Source organism: Melozone crissalis, unplaced genomic scaffold (genome assembly GCF_028551555.1).
Source record: "Melozone crissalis strain CALT ecotype California unplaced genomic scaffold, PUWL_Pcris_2 ptg000014l_1, whole genome shotgun sequence".
Taxonomy (NCBI): domain Eukaryota; kingdom Metazoa; phylum Chordata; class Aves; order Passeriformes; family Passerellidae; genus Melozone; species Melozone crissalis.
Genome location: NW_026535792.1, coordinates 9,726,296 through 9,749,043, shown reverse-complemented (window position 1 = coordinate 9,749,043; position 22,748 = coordinate 9,726,296). Strand labels below are relative to the sequence as shown.

At 43.8% G+C, this 22,748-nt stretch overlaps 1 protein-coding gene across 4 annotated transcripts in view; it reads right to left on the bottom strand.

The window, feature by feature from the left end:
- Positions 1-22,748, bottom strand: part of HOMER2 (homer scaffold protein 2) — a 53,970-nt gene that overhangs the window by 9,584 nt on the left and 21,638 nt on the right. For all 4 annotated transcript variants that reach the window (XM_054272552.1, XM_054272554.1, XM_054272553.1 and 1 more), the window contains exons 2-4: positions 21,903-22,059; positions 6,633-6,764; positions 62-154 (exon numbers count right to left, since the gene is read on the bottom strand). In XM_054272552.1, coding sequence (XP_054128527.1) covers positions 62-154; positions 6,633-6,764; positions 21,903-22,059 — 382 coding nt within the window. The remainder of the gene's footprint in view (positions 1-61; positions 155-6,632; positions 6,765-21,902; positions 22,060-22,748) is intronic.

Here is a 22,748-nt window from a genome sequence, read left to right as displayed (position 1 = left end):
AAAATTTAACTTTAAATTATTTATCCTGTATATGTACAGGTATTCAAGCTAAATTACTAACCTGTGAATGATTGCTTGAGGTTTCAATTTTCTCTTGAGATCTGTCTCTTGCAAGTTTGGCAGCTTCTTTTACTTCTTGGAACTTCTCTGCAAACTACAAAAAGCATGAAAGATATTTATCAACATGATTTATCATCTAACAAACCATTAGATTGCTATCTTCATATGGTATAGATGTCCAAAAGTGAACAACTAATTTTATTAATTTAGAATTTTTGGCAAGAGAAAACATTTTAATTCTTTGGAAGGATGGTTCTTCCAAGAGAAGCGTGGGTGTTTGTAAAAGAGGAGCATCTCTATAACTCTGGCCAAGCACAGTAAAAGCCCATGGAGGAAAAGGAACTGTTGGTGTCTCCTGGTTTGATTTGGTTCTGTTTATTTCCTCCCCCTTGTCTGTTTCCCTTGGTGTTGACAGTGTATTAAAGACAAAAGTATTAGAGACATATGTTTGGATAAAAATAGTATCAATGCCTTCTATTCCTAAGAGCAAGTGAATTAAATTAAAGAATGCAAATAAGTTCATCTGCAGGAGGTAAGCAAGGGATTATCAAGATATGGGAAAAAGGAGAAGAAGGTAGATCTCAATGTATGATGGAGTTGTACAAAACCAGAGATTTTCTGCTCCAATTTTCTTATTACTTTCAACAATAAAGGTAGAAGACTTCAGATAAAAGCTTGAGTGCCTCCTGTAAGAGGGATATATCAAACTGGGAGTGGTGAGGGAAAGGAAAGATAAAGATGGAAGGTAACAATCCCAACATCTGTGAGTTGCTGTAGGATATCTGCTCCAAAGCCAGCCTGGCATTTTTGAAATACAAGTGTTATCACAGCCAGTCAGGGTTGCAGGGCTTCAGACACTTTAAACAGTGTTTAAAATTTTAAGAGGATTTCAAAGATGGAAAAAAAGGTATAATGCATAATTTGTTTTTAAAATGATGATGTATCTACTATAAGAATTAGTAACTTTATCTTTCAGCTAACACTGCTTGGTCTTTCTTGCCTGTGTTTTGAGAAACTTGAAATGCTAGAAAGGCAAGACATTTTAAAAGTAAAAATATAAACAGATGTGCTTATTGCACAGTTTGTGACAAAAGGATTGCCATTATACCCTTGGATAATTCAGAACACTTATGAAAAAACTGTAAATAAAAGCATGAAAAAACCATCCAAATTTACAGTTTGGAAAGAATAGAAAGAAACATTATCCATTTAGCAATCTTGCCTTCTAACTTTAGATTTACAGCAGGTATTTAGCATGCTCTCTCAGTAAAATTTGCACTGTAGAGACTGATTAAACAAATCTTCTCCATTTGGTCTGAAAGAAATGTGGATTTACACGTGTAACACACACAAATGGCAATTTCCAACAGCCCCCCACACACACCATGGTTACACCCCAGGGATGGGCACGTTCTGGCAGGTGAGTGATGCTGTGGGGGCACCCTGAGGTGAGGATGGAGCTGTGGATCAGCTCTCCTGCCCCAGAGCTGGCACTGCACACACAAGGCAGGGCTGGGGTGAGGATGGAGCTGTGGGATCAGCTCTCCTGCCCCACAGCTGGCACTGCACACACAAGGAGCCAGCCCTGGGATGGCAGCACTTCCAGCTGATGGCACTGCAGTCACTACACGCACAAATGCCTTGATTGCCTCTCCAGCACTCCACAGATCGTTAAGAACAACCACATTACATTCGTGCCTTCAGTGATTTAACTCTAACTTTACACAGAGCATCTCTCCTGCTGTGACAGAGCAGCTATAACCAGCTGATTATTTCTAAAATATTATATCAATAGTAAGTTCTACATTTGTGTTTCTTGTGGATAGTGTAAGGCTGTTTTGAGTCTGTCTTTTATAATAAATCTTTCTCTTTTATGACAAATCTCTTCATCTTATGTATGAAAAATTTATGAGAGTTCTTCATGGACGATACGAAATATGAACAGACAAAAAGAATTGGAAGTGATCTATCAAATTTTATTTTTGCAGCTATCTTCCTAAAGCACACAGGAGACTGCTGTGAAAAATTATGTGAGCTGGGAAGAAAAGGACATTTTCCCACATTTCCATAATGAAAAATTGCATATGATTGAGCAATGCTAATCTTCAATACTAACCCAATAATGACCTCATTGCATAAACGGTATCAGTCATGTCTCTAGTTCACAACACTTGTATTAAACACATTTGCATTTAGAAAGTGATTGCTGCTCTGAGAGGGGCAGTGCCAGCCCCAGCTCTGCAGCATCCCTTGCACAGGAGCAGAGCAGGAGGCTCTGGAGCCACCCAGGGCTCGAGGCTGTCCAACACTGTGGCACAGACAAAGCGCCAGGAGAAATCACATTTCCCTCTAGTAACCAACTGCTTCTGCCCAAACACAAATAATTGACAATTAATATCACAAAATCATGCTCCACCTCCAAGGTCTAAGTTGACTTTGAGCCATCAAACCATTACATTCTTAATGAATGTCAAATTCCTAATAAAAAGTGTGTTCAGTAAATGAAAACTTGGTAAGTGTGGTCTCAAGGGTCAATGAAAATCTAAATACCCAAAACCAACTTCGAGAATTCATCACGTTTCTTCTCCTTAGGTCCATGCTTGCCCTCTGGCAAAGTTCCCAAAATCAGCAAGAAAACCCCACAAAAACTGGAGTAGGAGAGTTGCCAACCGAATCCCACCCCAATAATCCATCATGGATTACAGGATGTGCCTTCCCCTGCCCCAGGACTGTGACTAAGCTGCATCATGGAGAAGATTTGCTGCCACCAACACTTGTTCAGCCCTTTGGCCAGGCAGCTGCAGCCACGAGCACTGCTTGATTAGGAGTCTTGGCCAGTGAAATCTAATGGGGACTCAAGGGTGCTACTGTGCATTGCACAAATTATTGAAAGGCTGTTCAAATTCACAGTCAGTTTGCCACCAGGAGAAATATATATATATATATATATATATATTCAAATAGAGCTCCTCAGCATTTTATACATTAAAAAGCATGATTTTGTACGCATAAATTTTAAGCTCCTGGTCTGGCATTATGTTTTATGTCTCCTACTGACAAATTGTGCCAGTATCAGATGAAACAGCTGCTCCCACCCAAAGCAGGCTCATAAATATTTCATGTTCCCCTGGGACTGCAGAAGGCTGGGTGATGTGACAGCCCTGGGGGAGCAGTGCTGTGCCGTGACCCTCAGCACACTCCTGCTTTTCCTGTGGCTCTCCTGGGATCAGCACAGAGCACAGGGGCTCCCAACAAGATTTTTTACCCCAGAAAGTGCCCAGTGATTTGCTGTGTCCCAGCCAGGGCATGTCCAGCTCTGATCCCAGCTGCACCAGGGCTGTGCTGAGACAGGGGCAGCCTCTGCCCCGAGCTCGCTGCCCTGCAATGCAGTGACTGGCACACAAAATGTGCAGAGAAATAAAGTCCAGGGCTTCCCAGGGGCCAGAGGCAGCTGCTTTATGATGTGCAAAGTCTGGCTTTACTGGGTTTCTCACCCGTGTAAATCTTTGTCCCTGTGCCCTTGGATACCTGCAGCTCCTCACACACAGCACCCTGAAGGAGAACAGAAATCTTCCTTAACCCCTTGGTGTGCAAAATTCAGCCCTTGGTGTGTAAAATTCAGCTCTGCCTGCAGCACCAGCCCTGCCTGCCCACCCCACACACGCTGTCACTTTCTGTGATTCCTGCCTGGACGAAACAACATTTGAATGATGCCTTGAGACCCCTCCGAGCACAGGGTGGGGAAAGGAGGGTCAGTGAGTCCTGCAGAAGGGGAACAGGACCCTGAGTGGGACACCAGCCCTAAGCCCTGGGATTCTCCCAATCAATGGGAATGGTAATTAGGTTACTGGGTCACAGAATGCAGTTTTCATTAATGGCTCATGTTTAATTTGAACTGCTTTTCCCTACAGGTATGGATTAATGCTTGAAGTATCTCAAGAGAAGCAAAGCATCAGAATGAGGCAATATCTTTTATTAGGCCAAGCAATATACTTTAAAATGCAGGCATTTTTAGGCATGCTAACCTCTTCTCCTGCCTCATTATTTTCTGCTGCTTTCGACAGACATTTTTCAGCTTTATTTATTTATATTTATTTTAAGCCAGGGCTATTGATCTCTGGTTTAGGGAGGTTTTAGTGTGCCCTTCCAATTCCTGACTAAGCACTTCAATTATTTCCTGTAAAATAGGCAAGCTTTAATTTATATCTTTTATAAGAGTATAATGATATTAATATAAAATGAAACTTGATTTTACTATTCCCAGTACGCTTATATAGCTGTAATCTCACTCTCAACTCTGATCTTTCTTACTAATGGCTCAATAATTAAACTGAGAAGCACAGACAATAAAGAAGTATCTTTGTCCCATTGCTTTACATGGTGATAATAAAACAGGTTTTCCTATATTTTGCAGCTAGATAACTGTCAGAGTTTGGGGTTTTTTCTTTTTTAAAAAATCATCTCAAGCTATTTTTAGAAGTTCCCTCCTTGAACTCCCTCTCAATATTCTGACCAGAAAAAGACTTTCTGCTGATTTGGAAAGCCTTTCATGCAGGTAGAAGGTTGCATTTTGGGCAATGGGCTCCTCAGCAGATCAAGCAGCACAAACAAATGTACAAAATGACCTGGGAAGAAACACAGCTGGGGCTGGTGCCCCTGTGCCCACATGAATGACCCAGGTTATTCACACTGGCTCTAGACTGGCCACATGAACACTGATGAGCTGATACCAGCAGAGCATTTCTTCTGAGTGTGTTTGATAAGGTCTGCAGAACATGCTAAAATTTCTCAGATTAGGGTGCAAAGTCCTCCAAATGTACCTCCTGTCTCACTATAGTGAACCCAGTGCCTTATCTCATTATTTACCTCTCTTCTCCTGAGCCAGACCCAGCAGCACCTGCTCCATGTGGCTCAGGGTGCAAGTTCAGCCCCAGTTTGCCACTGAGGCACTCGTGTCACATTACAGAGGTGTAACTGCAGTAATCCAGGATTAAACACTGCTATCCAGAGGTGCTAATTCTCCCATGCAGTGTCCAAAGGTTTGCATTATATCATAATTATATCATGTTTATCTGTTACTAAAAAAAATTATTCCCTAGGTCCATTTTAATCCTTCTCTACTCCCAAGTGAAGTGTGAAGAAAATGCATGGGTGAAATGAGCAGTCCTGTACACCTGAGTAACCATCATAAAACACATCCATCTCCAGCAACTAATTTTTAAACCAGCTTTGCACATCATGCCTTTATCATCCCTGAATAACAGATTAATGCCATGGTACTTTTATGGGGATCACAAGTCCAAAACTAATTTAACATATGAAAATTAAAATAACTTTTAAGAAACACTTGCAAAAATGCAATTCTCTAGAAAATGCACAAACTTATCAAGGCAGCCTTACTAAAATAAATTCCTGTAACAACTCCCTTGATAGGGAAGCCCTTCTAGTGCAGTGCTCTGCCTTTGCTGCTTTACACACCACAAGAAATGCCTTCTTCTCCTGATCCTTTTCTTATTAAAGCCAGGAGAGCACAGCAGCCTGAGAGGCTGTGGCATGCCCAAGGACACCCGCTGAGGTCACTCATGAAGCCCAGAGCCAAGCAGCCAATGCCTCAGGAGTCAAGCATGTGTGAGATAAGTGGGGCTTTTTACCACATGAACAAACAATCATCTCAGCTGCTCGCTAAGCACTTGTCAAGACCACCACTCCAGTGACACAGGAGTATTTTCAGGTGCTGCTTATCCAGAACAAGAGGCTGCTCTAGCCTTTCCAAGCCTGCTAATGCACCCAGCTCCTAGTCCAGGGAAGGGTTTCATTAATACCAAACTCAGGATGAGGTGCTAATGCAGAGGCAGTTTTGTCAGCAAGCCTGACATCAGCTCTCCCTGGCTACTCATCCCCTGCAGCAGCACTCACTGCCACCCACAGGCAGTGGTAATTCCAGGAATGGTAATTCTGGAATTCCAGGGATGGTAATTCTGGAATTCCAGGGACGGTAATTCTGGTAATTCCAGAGGTGGTAATTCTGGTAATTCCAGGGATGGTAATTCTGGTAATTCCAGGGATGGTAATTCCAGGGATGGTAATTCCAGGGATGGTAATTCTGGAAATTCCAGGGATGGCAATTCTGGTAGTTCTAGAGGTGGTAATTCTGGTAATTCCCGAGGTGGTAATTCCAGGGATGGTGATTCTGGTAATTCTGGCATTATACCAGAAAAAAAACCATCCAGGGATGGTAATTCTGGAATTCCAGAGGTGGTATTTCTGGTAATTCCAGGGATGATAATTCTGGTAATTCTGGTAATTCCAGAGATGAGTGACCTGAAGTGCTGAGCAGGACCTGCAGTAGATCGCCAGCCTACAGGTTGGAGATGTGCCAGGCTGCATTTCCCATAAGCAAAGAGCCTTTTCACCCTGCAGTGAGCCCTGTTACCTCTGGAGATGTGCCAGGCTGCATTTCCAAGATGCAAACAGCCCTTGCACCCTGCACTGAGCCCTGTTACCTCTGGAGATGTGCCAGGCTGCATTTCCCATAAGCAAACACCCTTGCACCCGGCAGTGAGCCCTGTTACCTTTGTCAGCTGCTGCTCGGAGGGGAAGCCCAGCCCGAACACGGTGTTGGCTCTGCTGTCTGCCCACTGCCCAAACTTCTGAGATGTTTTGGTGAAGGTCATGTTGGGGGTGATGGTGCTGTTTATGATCACCTGGTCACAGAGCAAAGAAAAAAAAAACCAGAATTAAAACATACAAGTCACATCGGAAATGCATATCCTAGCAACGGTATCATGCAAAGCAATTAGCAGTCTAAATTGGGAAATTGCTGTGTTCAGAAGATTTTTTTTTTCCCCAAATAAAACAGTTGTTTTCTTGTCTTCATTCTTGCAGGAGTTCTGATGCTTTGTCTTGTTTTTCAAAGTCCCATCAGAGCCCTGCAGTTAAACGTGGCTGCAGGAACGTCACTGAACTCAAAGCAGGGTAAAGAGGTACAAAACTGCCCTGGCAGAAATGCAGATGCAAAATCCTTTTTTCTAGCACTAGGAAGCCACACAGCCACTGCCCCAAGAGGTGCCTGCTTGAGGCCTCCAAGCAGTAACACCTGAACTCAGACCTGGAGGGCAGAGAGATATTTCTGCATTTTCCCATCTGTCCTCAGGCCTCCACAAGCAGGATGATATATCTGAAGTTTCAAACCAGAGACATATCAGAATAAAAAGCAAGACAAGGAGAAGCTGATAGCTTAAGAGGTAGTTTAACTTGGGAGGGTGGTGAAGCACATCACCAGCAATGCATATGCAGTATCAGATTTGGGCCTTGGAACAAATATTTTGCCTCTTTACACATGTTAACTAATATCTGCTTCATCACCAGCAGCCCTGAAAGCAACAGTGGTTGTTGCAATTAAAGAAATAGCCAACAAGAGGAAGGCTGGTAGATGAAGCCTCTGAGGAACTTAGTGGAGCAAATATAAAATGTCATCTTGCTAAGAGGAATGAGGTATATGTCAGTTCATTATCAAAAATCTTCCCTTTCAAGATACACCATTATATTAGTCTGGCGACTTCTTCCCCTGGAAATTAATTCATGTACAATGTTCTTTCTGCTAGCAGAACAAGAGCTTTCTTTAGTAGTGCCTACCATCATTTCCAAAATGCAAATTATGCAGTAATTAAGCCCAATCTGTGGGACAGTTTAATTAACATGATCAGGAAGTATCCTGGCAACATCATTTACTGTGTATTCCAAGCAGTTTTTTCCTAGGCTATCATTTACATTTAGCAAAAAGTGTGAATTTTGAAAATAAATTTACCAGACGAAGATCCTTCCTTGCTTCCATCCCCTCCCTGACTTTGGACCACTGTGCTGACACTTTCATTTGCTTTTTTAAAAATTGCTCAACTTATTTCCCTCCTTCTGCATCATCACTTTCAAACAAACCTACGATTTTCTGCCATTCCCCACCACTGGAAGTTTCGCCAGAAGGATCAAGACAGGTGAGTGTAGCCCTGAAAATGTCTTTGCAGGGGAACAAACAGAGCACAGGCAGAGGCAGGAGCAAAGCTGCCCAGGTGTGTTCTCCTCCAGCTAAGCTGTGCCATAGGAACAGCCAACAAAAAAATCCAAATGTCATTTCAGTGATGTAAATTAAAAGAAAATCAGAGATTTTATGTAGAGGTTTGACAGTGCAAAGGGACTGTGATAATACAAAGATTGCATGGTACAAAGAACAGGAGGAAAAGCTGCCACCAACCCCAAAATTCAGGGTGCTTTCCAGAAACTTTAAAGAAAGTATGTGTATGTATATATATAGCACATACTTTAAAGAAAGTATGTGCTATATGTGTATTTCTGCTTAAAAAAATCTTACATCAGACAGGTGAACCACTTGCAAATGTCTAACTTCTTAAGTTACAGAATTTATTTTAAAAAATAAAATCTTCCCAGAAATTTCAAGTCATACAAAGTATTATTTCAGTCCTGCTGTGCCTATCAACTTAGACAAGTGGGGGAAAAATAATAAAGTGATCAGTCTGACTGAAAGGAAAAAGTTTCACTCACTGACAGCTGACCCTGAGTAGAACAAAATTCCTCCATGCCTCCTACAATAATCATTGAGAAAATACAAGCATATTTTAAAAACACACTAAAGTTACCTTCTACAACACAGTTCAGTATTATGAGACATGATGAAAGGAATAAAGAAGGCTGCAAACTTTAAACCAAGGAACACCTTATTGAGCAATTAAATGCACTACATTAGCTGAGCACCTTAGAAATTAATTTTTTTCTATGGCCAGTGGAGAATCCAAGGAAGGGTTGTAGTGAGCACACACCTGAGAAACTGACAGTTCATCTGTTAAATTTATAATAAGCTGCTGTTAGTGAAACTGCCTGGAAGCTGTCTCTCCCTTTCCCCTCAAATCCTCCTCTGCCAGTCAGGCACTCCAGAAATGCTGCATTCCTACAGAGAAGTGAAAACCTAAGTAGAAGCTTAGGAGATTAAATCAGAGCTCATGTTTCTGTGAGTTCAGAGGAGATGGAGGCTGTGGGTACATGGGGCTTATTCACCTGCTCCTCCTGCCCATCCTCATCCCTTCTGTACAGTCACTATCCCAGATCTGGCCATCATTGCAGAGCACTGACACTCCACTGGCAAGGGAACAATCATATCAATGGGAAAGGTCAAATAAACTGGGAAATTTTTCTTTTTCCTTTCTTTTTTTTTCTTTTTTTGTGAAAGTATGAGCCAGAATTTTCAAATTTCAAAAGAAGGAGAGAAGTAAAAGGGCACTATTTTGCTGCAGGCAGGATGAGCCACCAGGCTCTTTTCCATCCCTACCTGCAATCCAGCAAGATAATTCTATAAGAAAAGGCCACTCATCAATTCAAATGAGCCCTTATGGAATACTTTGCATTTGGTCCTCATTTGTATAATACACACACAATGAAATTCCAGCTGCACCGTAAAATGGAATAAACTTGTGGACTTTCATCCAGGATAATGGATTCAGAAGACAAACTACCCTCTAATCAGAGGAAATCAATCCCTGAAGTGGTTAAAGAGTTCTCCCTAAAGACAAAGGCAAAGAGAAGTATAATATAATAAGCACCTTCCAGAATAATAAACCCATTCATCAAACTCACTTGTCTACATGTGGTTAAAATAAAATCTGCCTTTGCACTCACCTACATGCAAATGTATCAGAAGGCAAACATTCCTGATACACCTGCATGAGCCAAGCAAAATCTCACACTAATTTCACTTCCTTTGGGAGGAAATCAAACCTGAGATGTAAATTTTTATCTGCAGATGACACAGAAGTATGTTCACAGCACAAGACAGTGCCACCTCACCCAGAAATGACTCCAGACATTTAGGAAAGCACTGGGTGCATTCATCAGACAAAAGTGAATGCAAATAGGCTGGTGTAGAGCAGAACATTGATGGGCTGAAACACACCCATCCTGCTGCCTTCCCACAGAGAGAAACTGCCAAATAAATCAAGAAGGAGAGGTCACACAACGACCTGAGTGCGTAGAAGGAGAAAAACGTGCTGGCAGCTCCTGCTGCTCATGATGCACGAGCAGAGCCCACAAATGCAGCTGCTGCTCCTTTTGGGGGACACTTGGAGTGTCTGAAGGGCTCCACTCCTGCACACCCCACACCAGTGCAGTGAGGGGAAAGCCCATGTGGCTCCTGGAAATGCAGTCCCCAGGCTGCTGCCCTGTTAACACATGGTGAGCAGGAATGGGGCAGCTGGGGCACACAGGGGCACACACGGGCACTGCCAGCCTGGCTCCAGTGCCCTCCTGATCCATCCAGCCCTGCCAGCCTGGCTCCAGTGCCCTCCTGATCCATCCAGCCCTGCCAGCCTGGCTCCAGTGTCATCCCTGATCCTGCAGCCCTGCCAGCCTGGCTCCAGTGCCCTCCTGATCCATCCAGCTCTGCCAGCCTGGCTCCAGTGCCCTCCTGATCCATCCAGCCCTGCCAGCCTGGCTCCAGTGCCCTCCTGATCCACCAGCCCTGCCAGCCTGGCTCCAGTGCCCTCCTGATCCATCAGCCCTGCCAGCCTGGCTCCAGTGTCATCCCTGATCCACCAGCCCTGCCAGCCTGGCTCCAGTGCCCTCCTGATCCTGCAGCCCTGCCAGCCTGGCTCCAGTGCCATCCCTGATCCTGCAGCCCTGCCAGCCTGGCTCCAGTGCCATCCCTGATCCTGCAGCCCTGCCAGCCTGGCTCCAGCGCCCTCCTGACCCATCCAGCCCTGCCAGCCTGGCTCCAGTGCCCTCCTGATCCACCAGCCCTGCCAGCCTGGCTCCAGCGCCCTCCTGATCCATCCAGCCCTGCCAGCCTGGCTCCAGTGCCCTCCCTGATCCACCAGCCCTGCCAGCCTGGCTCCAGTGCCCTCCTGACCCATCCAGCTCTGCCAGCCTGGCTCCAGCGCCCTCCTGATCCATCCAGCCCTGCCAGCCTGGCTCCAGTGTCATCCCTGATCCTGCAGCCCTGCCAAGGGGAGCAGAGCAGAGAGTGCAGAGAGCATCTGGCACAGCCCCCAGGAGGAGGAGGATGGATGGATGGATGGATGGATGGATGGATGGATACACCAGCAGGATCTACCAGGACATGCACCCATGGCCATGCCAGCCAGCCCTGTCACCAGCTTGTCTACTGAGAAACAGACTGAAATAACAGCTGTGAAATAGCTAATAAATGTATTGGCCAATGTATTTTCAAACTGTGTCAAACTAAATCAGAAAAGGACACTTTATTCTGGGACAACAATGCCAGATTAGGAGTTATTCTGGAATTTCCCCTTTAAATTCATATCACCTGTTACTCTGAAATAACCACACCTCCAGAAAAGCCCCAAGGCTCCAAACCATAAGATCTACTCCTTAAGACTCTACTAAAACCTCTCCATTTCATTTTCACACCTCTGAATATGTGCTTCCAGTTTGCAGCCCTTGTGAAATTTAATTTCCTCAACCCACCAGGCTCCTAATCTTCAGTAAAGATGTGTCCCAGTCTAAAAACAGAATTGCAGAAGGAAAGAAGCTGCTAATCCTCTGGCCATAGCTATCACAGGCTCAGCAGGTTCTTCCAGCTCATCAAGTCGACATGAATCAGAAGGGCTTGTGACACAGGATGTGAAGATGAGGAGTCAGAGGTGGATTTGCAGACAAATTCCTCCTTTATCCCAAATATTCAGCAGCATTTCTGTGGAATTAGCCCACCTACATTTCCATGATCTGTATTATCCTTTACACTATCTACTATCTCTATATTTCCTACCTGTGCCTCTAGACAGAATGTAACATCTTTTCACCAGGATGTCACTGGTGATAAACCACTCATCTCATTTCTAGCCCTAGGAATGAGAAAGTCCTAGAAAGTCCATAGGTACACACACACATACAGAGTTAATCAAGACAATGGTAATAAAGGGAAAAAGAGATTCCCTTGCTGAGCCCACCAAGCTGAGCAAAGCCAGGGAAGCACAAGGACACACGAAACCAAGAACAGCAATGTTTTTTGTTCTAGCTTTGCTTTGTCTGCTGCAGCTGACACCTACATGGCACTTTTCCTGCACAGGCTGAGGGTATGAATAACCACCTTGGGAGCCCTGTAAGTGCACATTAAGAAGAGCACAGAGTTTCTCCACTTTGCTCTTCCTCCTGCCCTTGGTGCTCAAGGGGAACCAAGCCCAAGCACAGCTGGCACAGCCCCTGCCAGGGTCCTGCTCCGGGTACCCCCATTCCCCCCTAATGCAGTGAGCACTGCTGCTGCTTTTCAGGAATTGCTGTTCTGCACAGCTAACCAGGACAGCAGCTGTTCCACCCATCACTGGGCTCCAAAACCTTCCTCTGCCACAGCAGGTGCTCCTGCTGGAGGTGGGACTGCAGAGGAACCACAGAGCAAAGAGGGAGACACCAGGACATCCTGCAAGACACACAGGATTGGCATTTCCCTCCCATCCTGAGCTCCCTCTGCAGAAGAGAGACTCCTTCTATGGGTAAAGCCTCTCATGTGCTGCTGCTTGTTTTATGGAGAATAGGGCCATTTCCACAGTTGCACAGTGCTTTTCTTCTCTTAAATTGCCTTGCATCCCCAGGAGAATACCATGAATTATGAGGTTCATTTTTAACCCCCAAACCCAACAAATAAAAAAAAATTCCCATACAATTTTTGTCCTTCTTCATAAACAGGGATGTAAAAATAGCCCCCCCCCTTCAATAAAAAGACTAATAACTGTTTTTCCTCTGATAAAATACCTCTGTTGCAAAGCCCTCACCAAGAACCTGTCTAAATGCAACAAAAGTGGGTTCATGATTGTGTGAATTCTATTAAGTAAATCTCCTGCTACACCTACTCCACTGCTCTCTTTTTCTTCCCAAGGTAATTAACATCTCTGCAGAGTTGGCTTCCCATCTCCTCCATCCAGTCTAAATCTCTAAAATCTCCTATTTTTGCTTTGACATCTGACTAGAATTTTTTTTTTCCTTTTAGGCACAGCACACACATCCACCCACCCACACGATTCAAAGCACCAGCAGCTGTTTCATGAAGAAAATCTGCAGCAAGGGTTTTCAAACCCTCTGGAACAAATTGTTACCCAGGAATTTCATGTAACAATTTACAAAATATATAAAGCAAGATGCTTGTGTATTATTTTCATACGAGAAATAAGATTCCTAACTTATCACAAAAAGGGAGAAGGATATAGTGGAGATTCTGGGATTTTTTTCCTAGTGACCAATATTGGAGTGAGGGAGAAGGCTGCTTTGACTACAATTATAAAAAAATTATAAAACTTCCCACAGATATATCATGTTTACATTTTGGAAAATTTAATAAAAGCATATCATCTTTGTGTGCAGCATAAACACATCCCTAAGTTAATTATTTAAGCACTGATCATTTTCTGCATTTTTCAAGTTTATGACAACAGCCTCACTGAAGCCTGAAGGTCCCTCCTGAAAGGCAGAAATGGCACAACCACACAGCATCATTAAAGACTCCTCTGCTCTTTAAAAACCAACACACCCTGGGAGTGGTCAGCAATAGGAGAGCTTCAAAATCTGTAAAACTGTCCCTTGGCATGAGCAGTGGCCATGATGGACAGGTACATTATTTTAGGAGTAACAGGATGCCCAGGTTCCTGTACACAGGCATCCCGTGGTTTCAAAGACCTGTCTGGCACGTTCAGACAGCTCCACATCACCCTTGAGTCTGGTGATCACAAACCGCTCTGAGTGGGCCAGACACTGAAACACTCGTTTGGCACAGCTTTTCTGAGTCATTTTACAGAGGGGTTTTAAAAAGGAAAAATCTACCCAGACCAAAGTTCCCCTACTTGCTGGTAAGCGGTGCAGCAAGAGATCCTTAGCAGGGATTTGTATATTTTCTTTTTAGTGAGTAAGAAATTTCATTTCTGCAAAGGTCTTTGCAATCTTGTGGATTCAGCTGTGTGTGGTCTTTGCAGAGCCAGTGACACACACACACAACACACATAACAAGCAGAAAAATGAGCCAGACAGGAACAAACAGTGGCAGATGTGCCTCTGCTCTCCTGTCAAGGATACAGCTGTTGACAGCACTCTGGTATGTTTTCTCCTAAGCTTACTAACCAGCTTCTGAAGGATTTACTTCCAGAAATAATCCGGGAAATGAACTGAGAATTTTTCACATTTCAAAGTTAATAACTTGGAAAGAGATTAATATAGAAACGTTTAAGTGGTATGAGATCTACAGCTCTAGACTTGAATTTTTTTCTAAACCAGAGCACAACCTCAGGAGATGGTCATGGTTTCTGGTTGATTCAATCTCAAGTGACCCACCAAACTTCCTGGCATTTACTTTGCTCCCTTTGTCAGCTTTGGACAAACTCACTTTTTCATCTGGAGTTCCAGGTCTTTTTTTGTGCAAACATTTTTAACTTTTCCTCCTATTCTTGGCTCATTTCCACCAGTATTACCAGTTCTGAAATTCCTATTGCAGCTAAGCCCTAACCATTTTTTCTCATCCTCTGAATATTCAAAGACCTGTTCACACAAGTGCACCCAACAAAACCAGTTCCAGCTATCTGAACCTGCCTTAGCAACTGTTGGACAATTCTCCTGCAGACACAACTCCAGGCAATGTCCTTTCCTCCCACTTATTAAACCGGCACCTCCCCTCAGCCTGAATTTCTGGATAGTTGATAACACCTTAAGCAAACAAAAGAAGATGCAGACGAGGAGTCTCATCCTTGGCTGACAGCTCTGCTTCTCCCTTCTGCTCTACTTCTCCCTCACCAAATTCCAAAGAAAATGTTCTCAATTTTGAATGTTCAGAGAGAAACCAAAACTCAAGCAGCTTTAATAAAGGAAAGTACACTCCTAGCACAGACAGCACAAATATTTTCAGACCATCAGAGACTGTTGCTTTCCTTAATTTCACTCACTCTTACTGCCACGATGTCTTTGAGAGGAATATTGTACATCATTGTACAAAAAGAAGGAGAACCTCCTAACAAAAGGAGCAGCAGCATCTCAGAGAGCAGTTTGATCCACTTTCATCAGTTACAGAACAACATGACCAAAAGGCACCACAAAAAGCAGCCTGAGATTCCTCAAGCACCTTTCACAAAGTCTTTTGTTTAGCACTGCTGGCATCAGAACATTCTCCAGCAGATGAGCATCATCCTAAAGCAAGGCCGGGGAAATCTGAGCCAGGAAAAGCACAAAACACACCTGGTGAGACTGATGAAATGACACCAAATTATTGCAAAGGCTTTGATTTGGATTAACAGTATATACACACTGATACTATTGTAGCTGCTCTGTCTCTTGTCTATCCCTATTCTTATATATTTATCCTATTCTTATATATTTTATTACTATTTGGAGTGGTCCTGTGCAGAGCCAAGAGTTGAAATTGATGAGCCTTGTGGGTCCTTTCTAACACGGGGTATTTTATGATTCTGTGATTACATAATGTATATATGAAATCACAAAGCCACAACTAATGTTTTTACTTAATAGTCACCTCAGTAGCATAAAAGCAATGAGATGTTTATTGTAACATGCACACAAACTGTGCACTGGAAGACAGGACTACGCACTAAAATTGTATTTTATACCATATTTTGAGTATAATTTTTATATAGGGCATTAATTACTTCCATCTGCTGACTCTGGTATCATCTACAGTGCTTAAATTCACATTGAAATTAACCCAAATAGTTCATGAAATAACACAGTATGATAAAGAGGGGATGAAAGCCACCAAATATGCCTAAATTTCTGTATTACAGCAATCAGCCAGACCAGTACTGGAAATCTTCTTTTACAACATACGGACAAGAAGGCACAAATCCTGGATCAGTGAAACCAGACCTTCAGAGGTGAAAACCTGGCCTCCTTTGCACTGGTCTGCCCTCATGCAGTGTCACATGCTGCCTTTTGAGGAAAGGTCACCAGTGCCACATGCTGCCTTTAATGAAAGGTCCTTTCCATGCTGGCTCTCAGTGTCAGACATCACAGTAACACTGAGCTCACACTCCTCCCCTCACCCAATCCACGTTCTATGGCTGGCACACGTCCTGGGACCACCAGAAAACATTTCCCACCCAGCCTGGAAGAAACTGCAGGGCAAAAGCAGCATGGCAGAAGAAGTTTTAATCTCTTGGTGAGAAAAAAAAAAATTTACTTTAATCAGATTTTATTAGCAGGGACTCTCTGGAAATCATAGTCCTGCCAGTGCTGCAGTCAGCAAAATAATTTTCAGGGTGAGGAGTGGGACCTGCTGGCATTTGGGCAGGGAAAGGGCAGCTGGCTGGGGCTCAGCAGCACCACACGCCCCCAGGGTAAGCACACAGCACTCCTGACACGCAAGGGCCAGAAATAAAACTGGGGCAGGCAAAACTAGAAATCAAAGCATCTCCCTCCCTTTGACAAAACACACACAAATACCCTCACCCACACCTTCCATAGCATTTCAGGATTTATCTATAGACATTAAAAGAAAAGCCAACACACCACTCTGTAAGGTCACTTTTAATTTACTTTTACATCCCTTTATCTTTGGCTACCCAAGGCTGTAAAACATCCTCTGTAGTTCCACTACAAAACTATTAAACCTGAAAAATTAGGTAGATAAAAAACATAGGTATTTAAGAAAAAATAGGCACTAAAAAAACCCAAACCAGCCTGTATCAGTGCTCTTAATTCCTCGGGTGGGGGCCTGGTGAGCACACACTGACACTCTGAATGCCAAGTGAGAAGGCAATATTTTGATTGTTGCTGCCACACATTCTCACAAATCAAACCCATGAGGTCCCAGAGGCAGAGTTAAATGCTGCCACACCAACGCAGACCCCTGGTGAGGTACACACTGCCAGAAGCCATTTAGAATTCAGTGCCAAAAATTTTGTAATATATAAATTACTTGGTAGGGGTTTTTTTTTTCCCTGTGAAAGAGTTGCTATTGGTTTAATGGCTGAATTTACGTCAATGGAAGAAAAAAAAAGAATGAAAATATCTAGTCAGATAAAGGAATTTCATCTGCCGTACCATACCCTGTAATTGTTTTCCTCTGAAAGAAAAGATTCTGAAATCCAAGAGTCACCTTTGGGCAAAATACTCTAGGATATTTTTAACAACTATGCCTTAAAATAATTCCATTTCCATGGGCAAAGAAAAAGATCTGTTTTGAGCCTCTGAACACATCACTGGAAGAACTCAATTTCCTCTTTGTGTGCTGAGGACACCTGCCTCCAGTCGTGACAAGAAAAGTGTGGCTACAAAGAGGTGGGCAGCTATTACATTAGGCAGCAATTAGTTCCCTGGGACAGGAACTGAGAAAGCCAGGAATACATCAAATATGAGCAGATTTACCTCCCTAAATATCTGCTGCCACAGGCTGCTGGGGCTGTGTCCCTGCCAGCTGCATTGTCCCCTGTAAATCACACTGTCCCCTGCACTGATGCCACTCCATCACACACAGAATGCACTGTATTCACTTTGGGGACACTCTGTGAATACTGATTGGCAACATTTGGCCCAAATTCTTATTCTTACTAATTGCAATTTACTTCAGAAACAGACCCACTGATTTTGCTTTCCCAGCACAGCAATTTTTCTGGTTCTCCCTTCAATACTTTCACACACTTATGCCCAACTTAGCTGCTGATCTCCAATATTTGAAGTAATTATCAGGTAATAAACTCTTAAATGAACTAGTAACTGGGAATGAGTGTCAGCTGACTGGTTTTTTCCTCTGAAACACAGTCTTTACTTCTTTATCATGTATTTTCCACAACCACTCTTGCAATTTGGTAATTTTTTGAAGCCTGATTTTAATTTTTTTCTAGTCATCTGTTTAATCATCTCTCAGAGACAACTGGGGACTGGCATCTGTGATGACTCTTGCTGCATCACTTTGCTGCTGCCAGCTCACTATGTCTCACTATGCACTTTATTGCTGGCTATTAATTTTTAAGCTAGCTTTATGCTCCTTATTAACAGCTCGTTTCTCAAAAGAGAAAAATGATGTTGTTGCAATCCCAAGTTTTATAGAAATACAACATGAACATCTGAGAGGAGGGCAGAGGCTTGTTTCTGAGGGATTATATTTCCATCTCAAATTCCTTTCCCTCTTCTCTCTGCTGTTTGGGTAGCACGTAATTTCAGTTTATAAAAAATAAATAAACCCACCAACCAGGGTACTGTCATGCATTATTCCTGAGGATGACAGAGGTTATTGGTCTGCATAATTTTCACACTGTCAAACTTCCTTTTTGCCTCCAAAAGGGAAGGCAATGTAGGCCACTTTTAATGAGGAGCCCTGTGTGTGCCTTTCCCCACAACCTGCACAGCAATTGGGCATTTAAAACTTCATGTTCTCCCTTCACCACCACCATATTTTGTCTTCTTTCAACAGGGCTGACTTTTGTCCACAACACTGGGCACTTTCATATGGTGAAGTCTCTTGGCTGCCTCATTAACTCTGAATCAGTGTGTGCCCTTGCATTTTACTGTATCATTTCCTCCAGCATTCGTTTTGCTGCAGTTAGCCTCTAGCCAGAAACTTCTTAAAACATGATGAAATTACTTGCTGAACAACATACAAGTCAATTAGAAGGCAATTAAAAGATCTACTAATCTATTCCCTTGTTTGGTCATGGCATCTTGGTTAAGATCATGCAGTGAAGTCTCATTTGGTATCTGTGAAATCTTCTGCTATAAATTGTAAGCTCCTGTCCACAGCACCTGTTTTTCTGTGAAACACACAGGAATTAGAAGAGCTGCTGTCTTTAGCTTTGCAAACACAAGGAATTAAAGTGGTACAAGCTGTGTTGAATCTAGGGTTTCCTCTCTGCAGTGCTTCATTCCCCAGGTATTTTAATGGGTTTGTTACTGGGATGGGAGAATATGAAAGGAACCTGGCACCTGCAGGTGTATGCTCTCTCCTGGCTGCCCTGCATACTGGCAGGGCAGTATACCCTGAATATTCCTGCAAGGGAAGAGTTAAACTCCCTAGACTCCACTCTGCTTCCTATCTTTGCCTTATTCTCTTTCTTTTTCATTTTCCCCCATGTGCAGCACCCAGACCCTCCTCTCCCTCCCCAGGGGCTGAGGCAGAGGCAGTGAGTGCTGCACTGAGCTCCTCTGCCAGCCAGGCTCACAAACTGAGTTACCAATAAATATTGGTACCCTAAACACCTCCAAACACATGGCTCAGCAGTTCCCTTAATCCCCACCTTAAACCCACTGCTAAATCCTTCTGCTCCCCTCTGCCCTGCATGCCAGGTGTGGGGACAAGGGACAAGGAGGAGATGGGGACAGGCTGTGCCTGCTGGGAGGAGAGAGGATGGCACTGAAGGACAGGGCACAGTGAGGGTCTGGACCTTTGGGGACAGCAGCAGCTGCCTGAGGAAGCCACTCCTGCAGGGTCTCAGCCCATCAGGTCAGGGCTGCATCAGGAGGGAAGAGCTCATCGGAGTGACACTGCCCAGCCTGCCCTGCCCTGCCTCAGCTCAGCTCTCAGCAGCTCCAAGCTCCTCCTCACATGGCAGCTCAGCACTGCCCAGGGTGACAGGCTGAATGCTGCAAGGAAAATCAAGCTTATGCAACCAGGTGATGACCAATATTTATATTGGTGAAGCACCCTGTATTCTTGATCACTTCAAAATATTTTTATCATTAGTATGTAACGTCAACATAAGGTAAAAAAAAGAACCCCAAATTAATCCAACATCTTCATACAAGTTGGATTTACCTGAAATTCCTCTGCAATGTGAATCATACATGTTTGTCTAAAATAAACTGTTGGAACAGCCCCTTTGCAGAGCAGACAAGGATGGAGAGTTGTAAGAAATACACATCCTTCATCACTGCCTTCCTTCTAGGACCAAGTCCTTTCATTTACTTGAGCTTCAGCTTTTTTGTCCTGAAATCAGACATAACTTATGCCCACAGTGATGCTGTCACATTAATCCATCTGGTATTTGCCAGCACATGGAAGACTGTTTAATGAGATGTATAGAAAGCAGGCCACCATCATCTGAAGCATCTATATTCTTCCTTACAGTTCTACCCAGTTTCATTTCTGCCTGGAAAAGTAGGTCAAAACACTAAACAATAGTTTGTTTGAAGGAAAAAATGCAACTTTTAACTTCTTTGGGCACAAACATCGGTTTTCCCCCCCAGTTAGCACTCTTAAGATGGACAGGCAGGGTCACAGGACTCTCCAGAGGTGAGCATGAAGGTAACATCTATTCTTGACCTGTTCCTTAACCAGCAAAGATTCAATACAAGAGGAATAATTTATGTGGCCAGCAATTGATTCTTGCTTGGGAAGCCCCAGGGGAGAATTCTAATCATGGCAAGCTCACCTTCTTCTGGGACACATTAAAACAGGGGACAGGGGGTGAATGTTCCCTCTGAGCGTCTCCTGAGCAGGTGGCAGAGCAAAGCTTGGGTGCCCAGCTTGTTCTGTGCACACATTTTACAGTTCTGGGCAGGACCTCTGGCTGTGGCCACACGCTGCCCCTGCAGCCCCCCCACCACACACTGTAATTACTTTGTTTTCATTAATTGGTCTTAATGCATGCATGCACAGCCACAAATCAAGCCAGGCTCTGCTGTGAGTGCAGCAGCCTTGGCTTGGAAATTGCACTTGCCAGGGCTTGTAAAGCCACCAGCCCAGCAGCAGCCCCAGCACAAGGAAATCTGGGGGGCTCAGCTTCCCCCAGGGGCTGTGTGTGCTGCTGCAAACTGCAGAATTCCTGGGAATTAACTCACTGGCACAAACAGCCTCCTGATGGGAGATATTAATGCTGTACTGGTGTCAATGAAACATTACCATCAATTAAAGCAGGCAGTATGGCAGATTTATAAGCCAATATGTAACCAAATATAGCACAGGAGATGTTTGGAAAAACAAGTATGTGAAATAGGCATGACAAATAGAAAAGCTTTATTAAAGGATGATTTCTGTGATCTCTATCTCCCAGAACAGTGATATTTTAACATCCTTATCCAAACAGGAACACAGATAAACAGGCTGTAAACTCATCTTGTTACCCTGTGGTTTGTGCTCTGACAGAAATGACCAATGATTGTTGTGCATGAGCAAAATGTTTTCATTTATACCTCTGACTGGGGTCTGCCAGGGGAAAGTTGTCACCCATCAAGTGACTTTGGAGGGACTAATCAGAGGGATAAATGTGGTTTGTAATAAAAACAGTCTTCTGAGCAACCTATTCAGACCAACTGATTTGGATTCTTACAGCAAATACCTGAGCACACTCTCTGGTAATGCAAAACAAATTAACAAAAAAGGTTGGGGGAAGAGCCTTCATGCCTAACTTGTCACCTAAGGCTGATGAAGTCCAGTGCCAAAGCTTAAGAAAATTAAGTACTAAATAGTTACTACTTTATTACCAAATTAAGTAGTAAATAGTTCAGCCAGGCAAAAGCAAAAATGCAGCTGACATTTACATTAAAAGCTATAGTCTTCATGCATCTGTCTCCTTGTTTCTTTTAAAAAGAATATTTTTATCACCAAAAAGGCCTCAGCCTGATATAGGTGGCAGTTTCAGATACCATGCTACTGACTCAATTTGGACACTTAAAGTTCTCAGCTCGCTTATCATGAAGCCAAACTCATCAGAAATAAAATCAACTAAGCAGGGAAAAATCACTTTTAGGGTGCCCTGTGTTTTTCCAGTTATCACTGTAAATCTCCTTGGTGGATTATATAAAAAAGGAGAGTTTATAATATTAAATGAGCCCCAGAGTGTGCTCAGGCAGGGCTGACATCCCACACTATGCACAGACACACACCAGCTACCAGCTCCTACCTTGGCTCCATCCACGCTGATTATCCGGTAGCTGTTCCTCGTGCTGTCGTAGAAGTAGGAAACAGTCACAGCCTGCTTGCTGGCAGGAACCCAGTTCTTCTTCGTGCTGGGGTCAATCTGGAAGACATGGGCTCTGGTGGTGAAGATGGGCTGTTCTCTGGAATAGGGACAGGAGAAATGGATGCGTGAGTCTGCGGAAGGTGAAACGTCCCAGCAGCCCAGCCCGAAAGCACAAGGCAGAGGGCACCTGGCAATGCCCCAAAAGCAAAGACAGAGCAGTGACACTGCCCAGCCACACTCCAGCCTTGAGCACCTCTCCTTGGCACCACCAAGTGACATTCAGCATCCTAAAGTTAGTGCCATAGCCCAAGAAACAACTGGCCTTTTTCTCCCCACGTTAAACTACCTCAGTATCCATCTATTCCCCACAATACTTATTTCCAGGACAGGACATTGACATGCATTGTTTCTTTCCCCATCTACGTATTTTGCCAAACCCCCACAGCTGGATTTGCTCCTGCTGCCATTCCTGTGAAAGCAAACCCCCACAGCTGGATTTGCTCCTGCTGAAATTCCTGTGAAAGCAAACCCCCACAGCTGGATTTGCTCCTGCTGCCATTCCTGTGAAAGCAAACCCCCACAGCTGGATTTGCTCCTGCTGAAATTCCTGTGAACTGCTACCCACAGCCAGGGCTCCTGTGTGGGTGCACCAAGGACCCCAGTGACACACAGGCATGGGATAATTACTGAAATATTCATCTCTCTCCTCAGAATCCCACTGTTCTGTGGATGTGCATGAAAATTTCATTAGATGCAAACCAGTCAATCAACCTGGGAAGTGAGAGG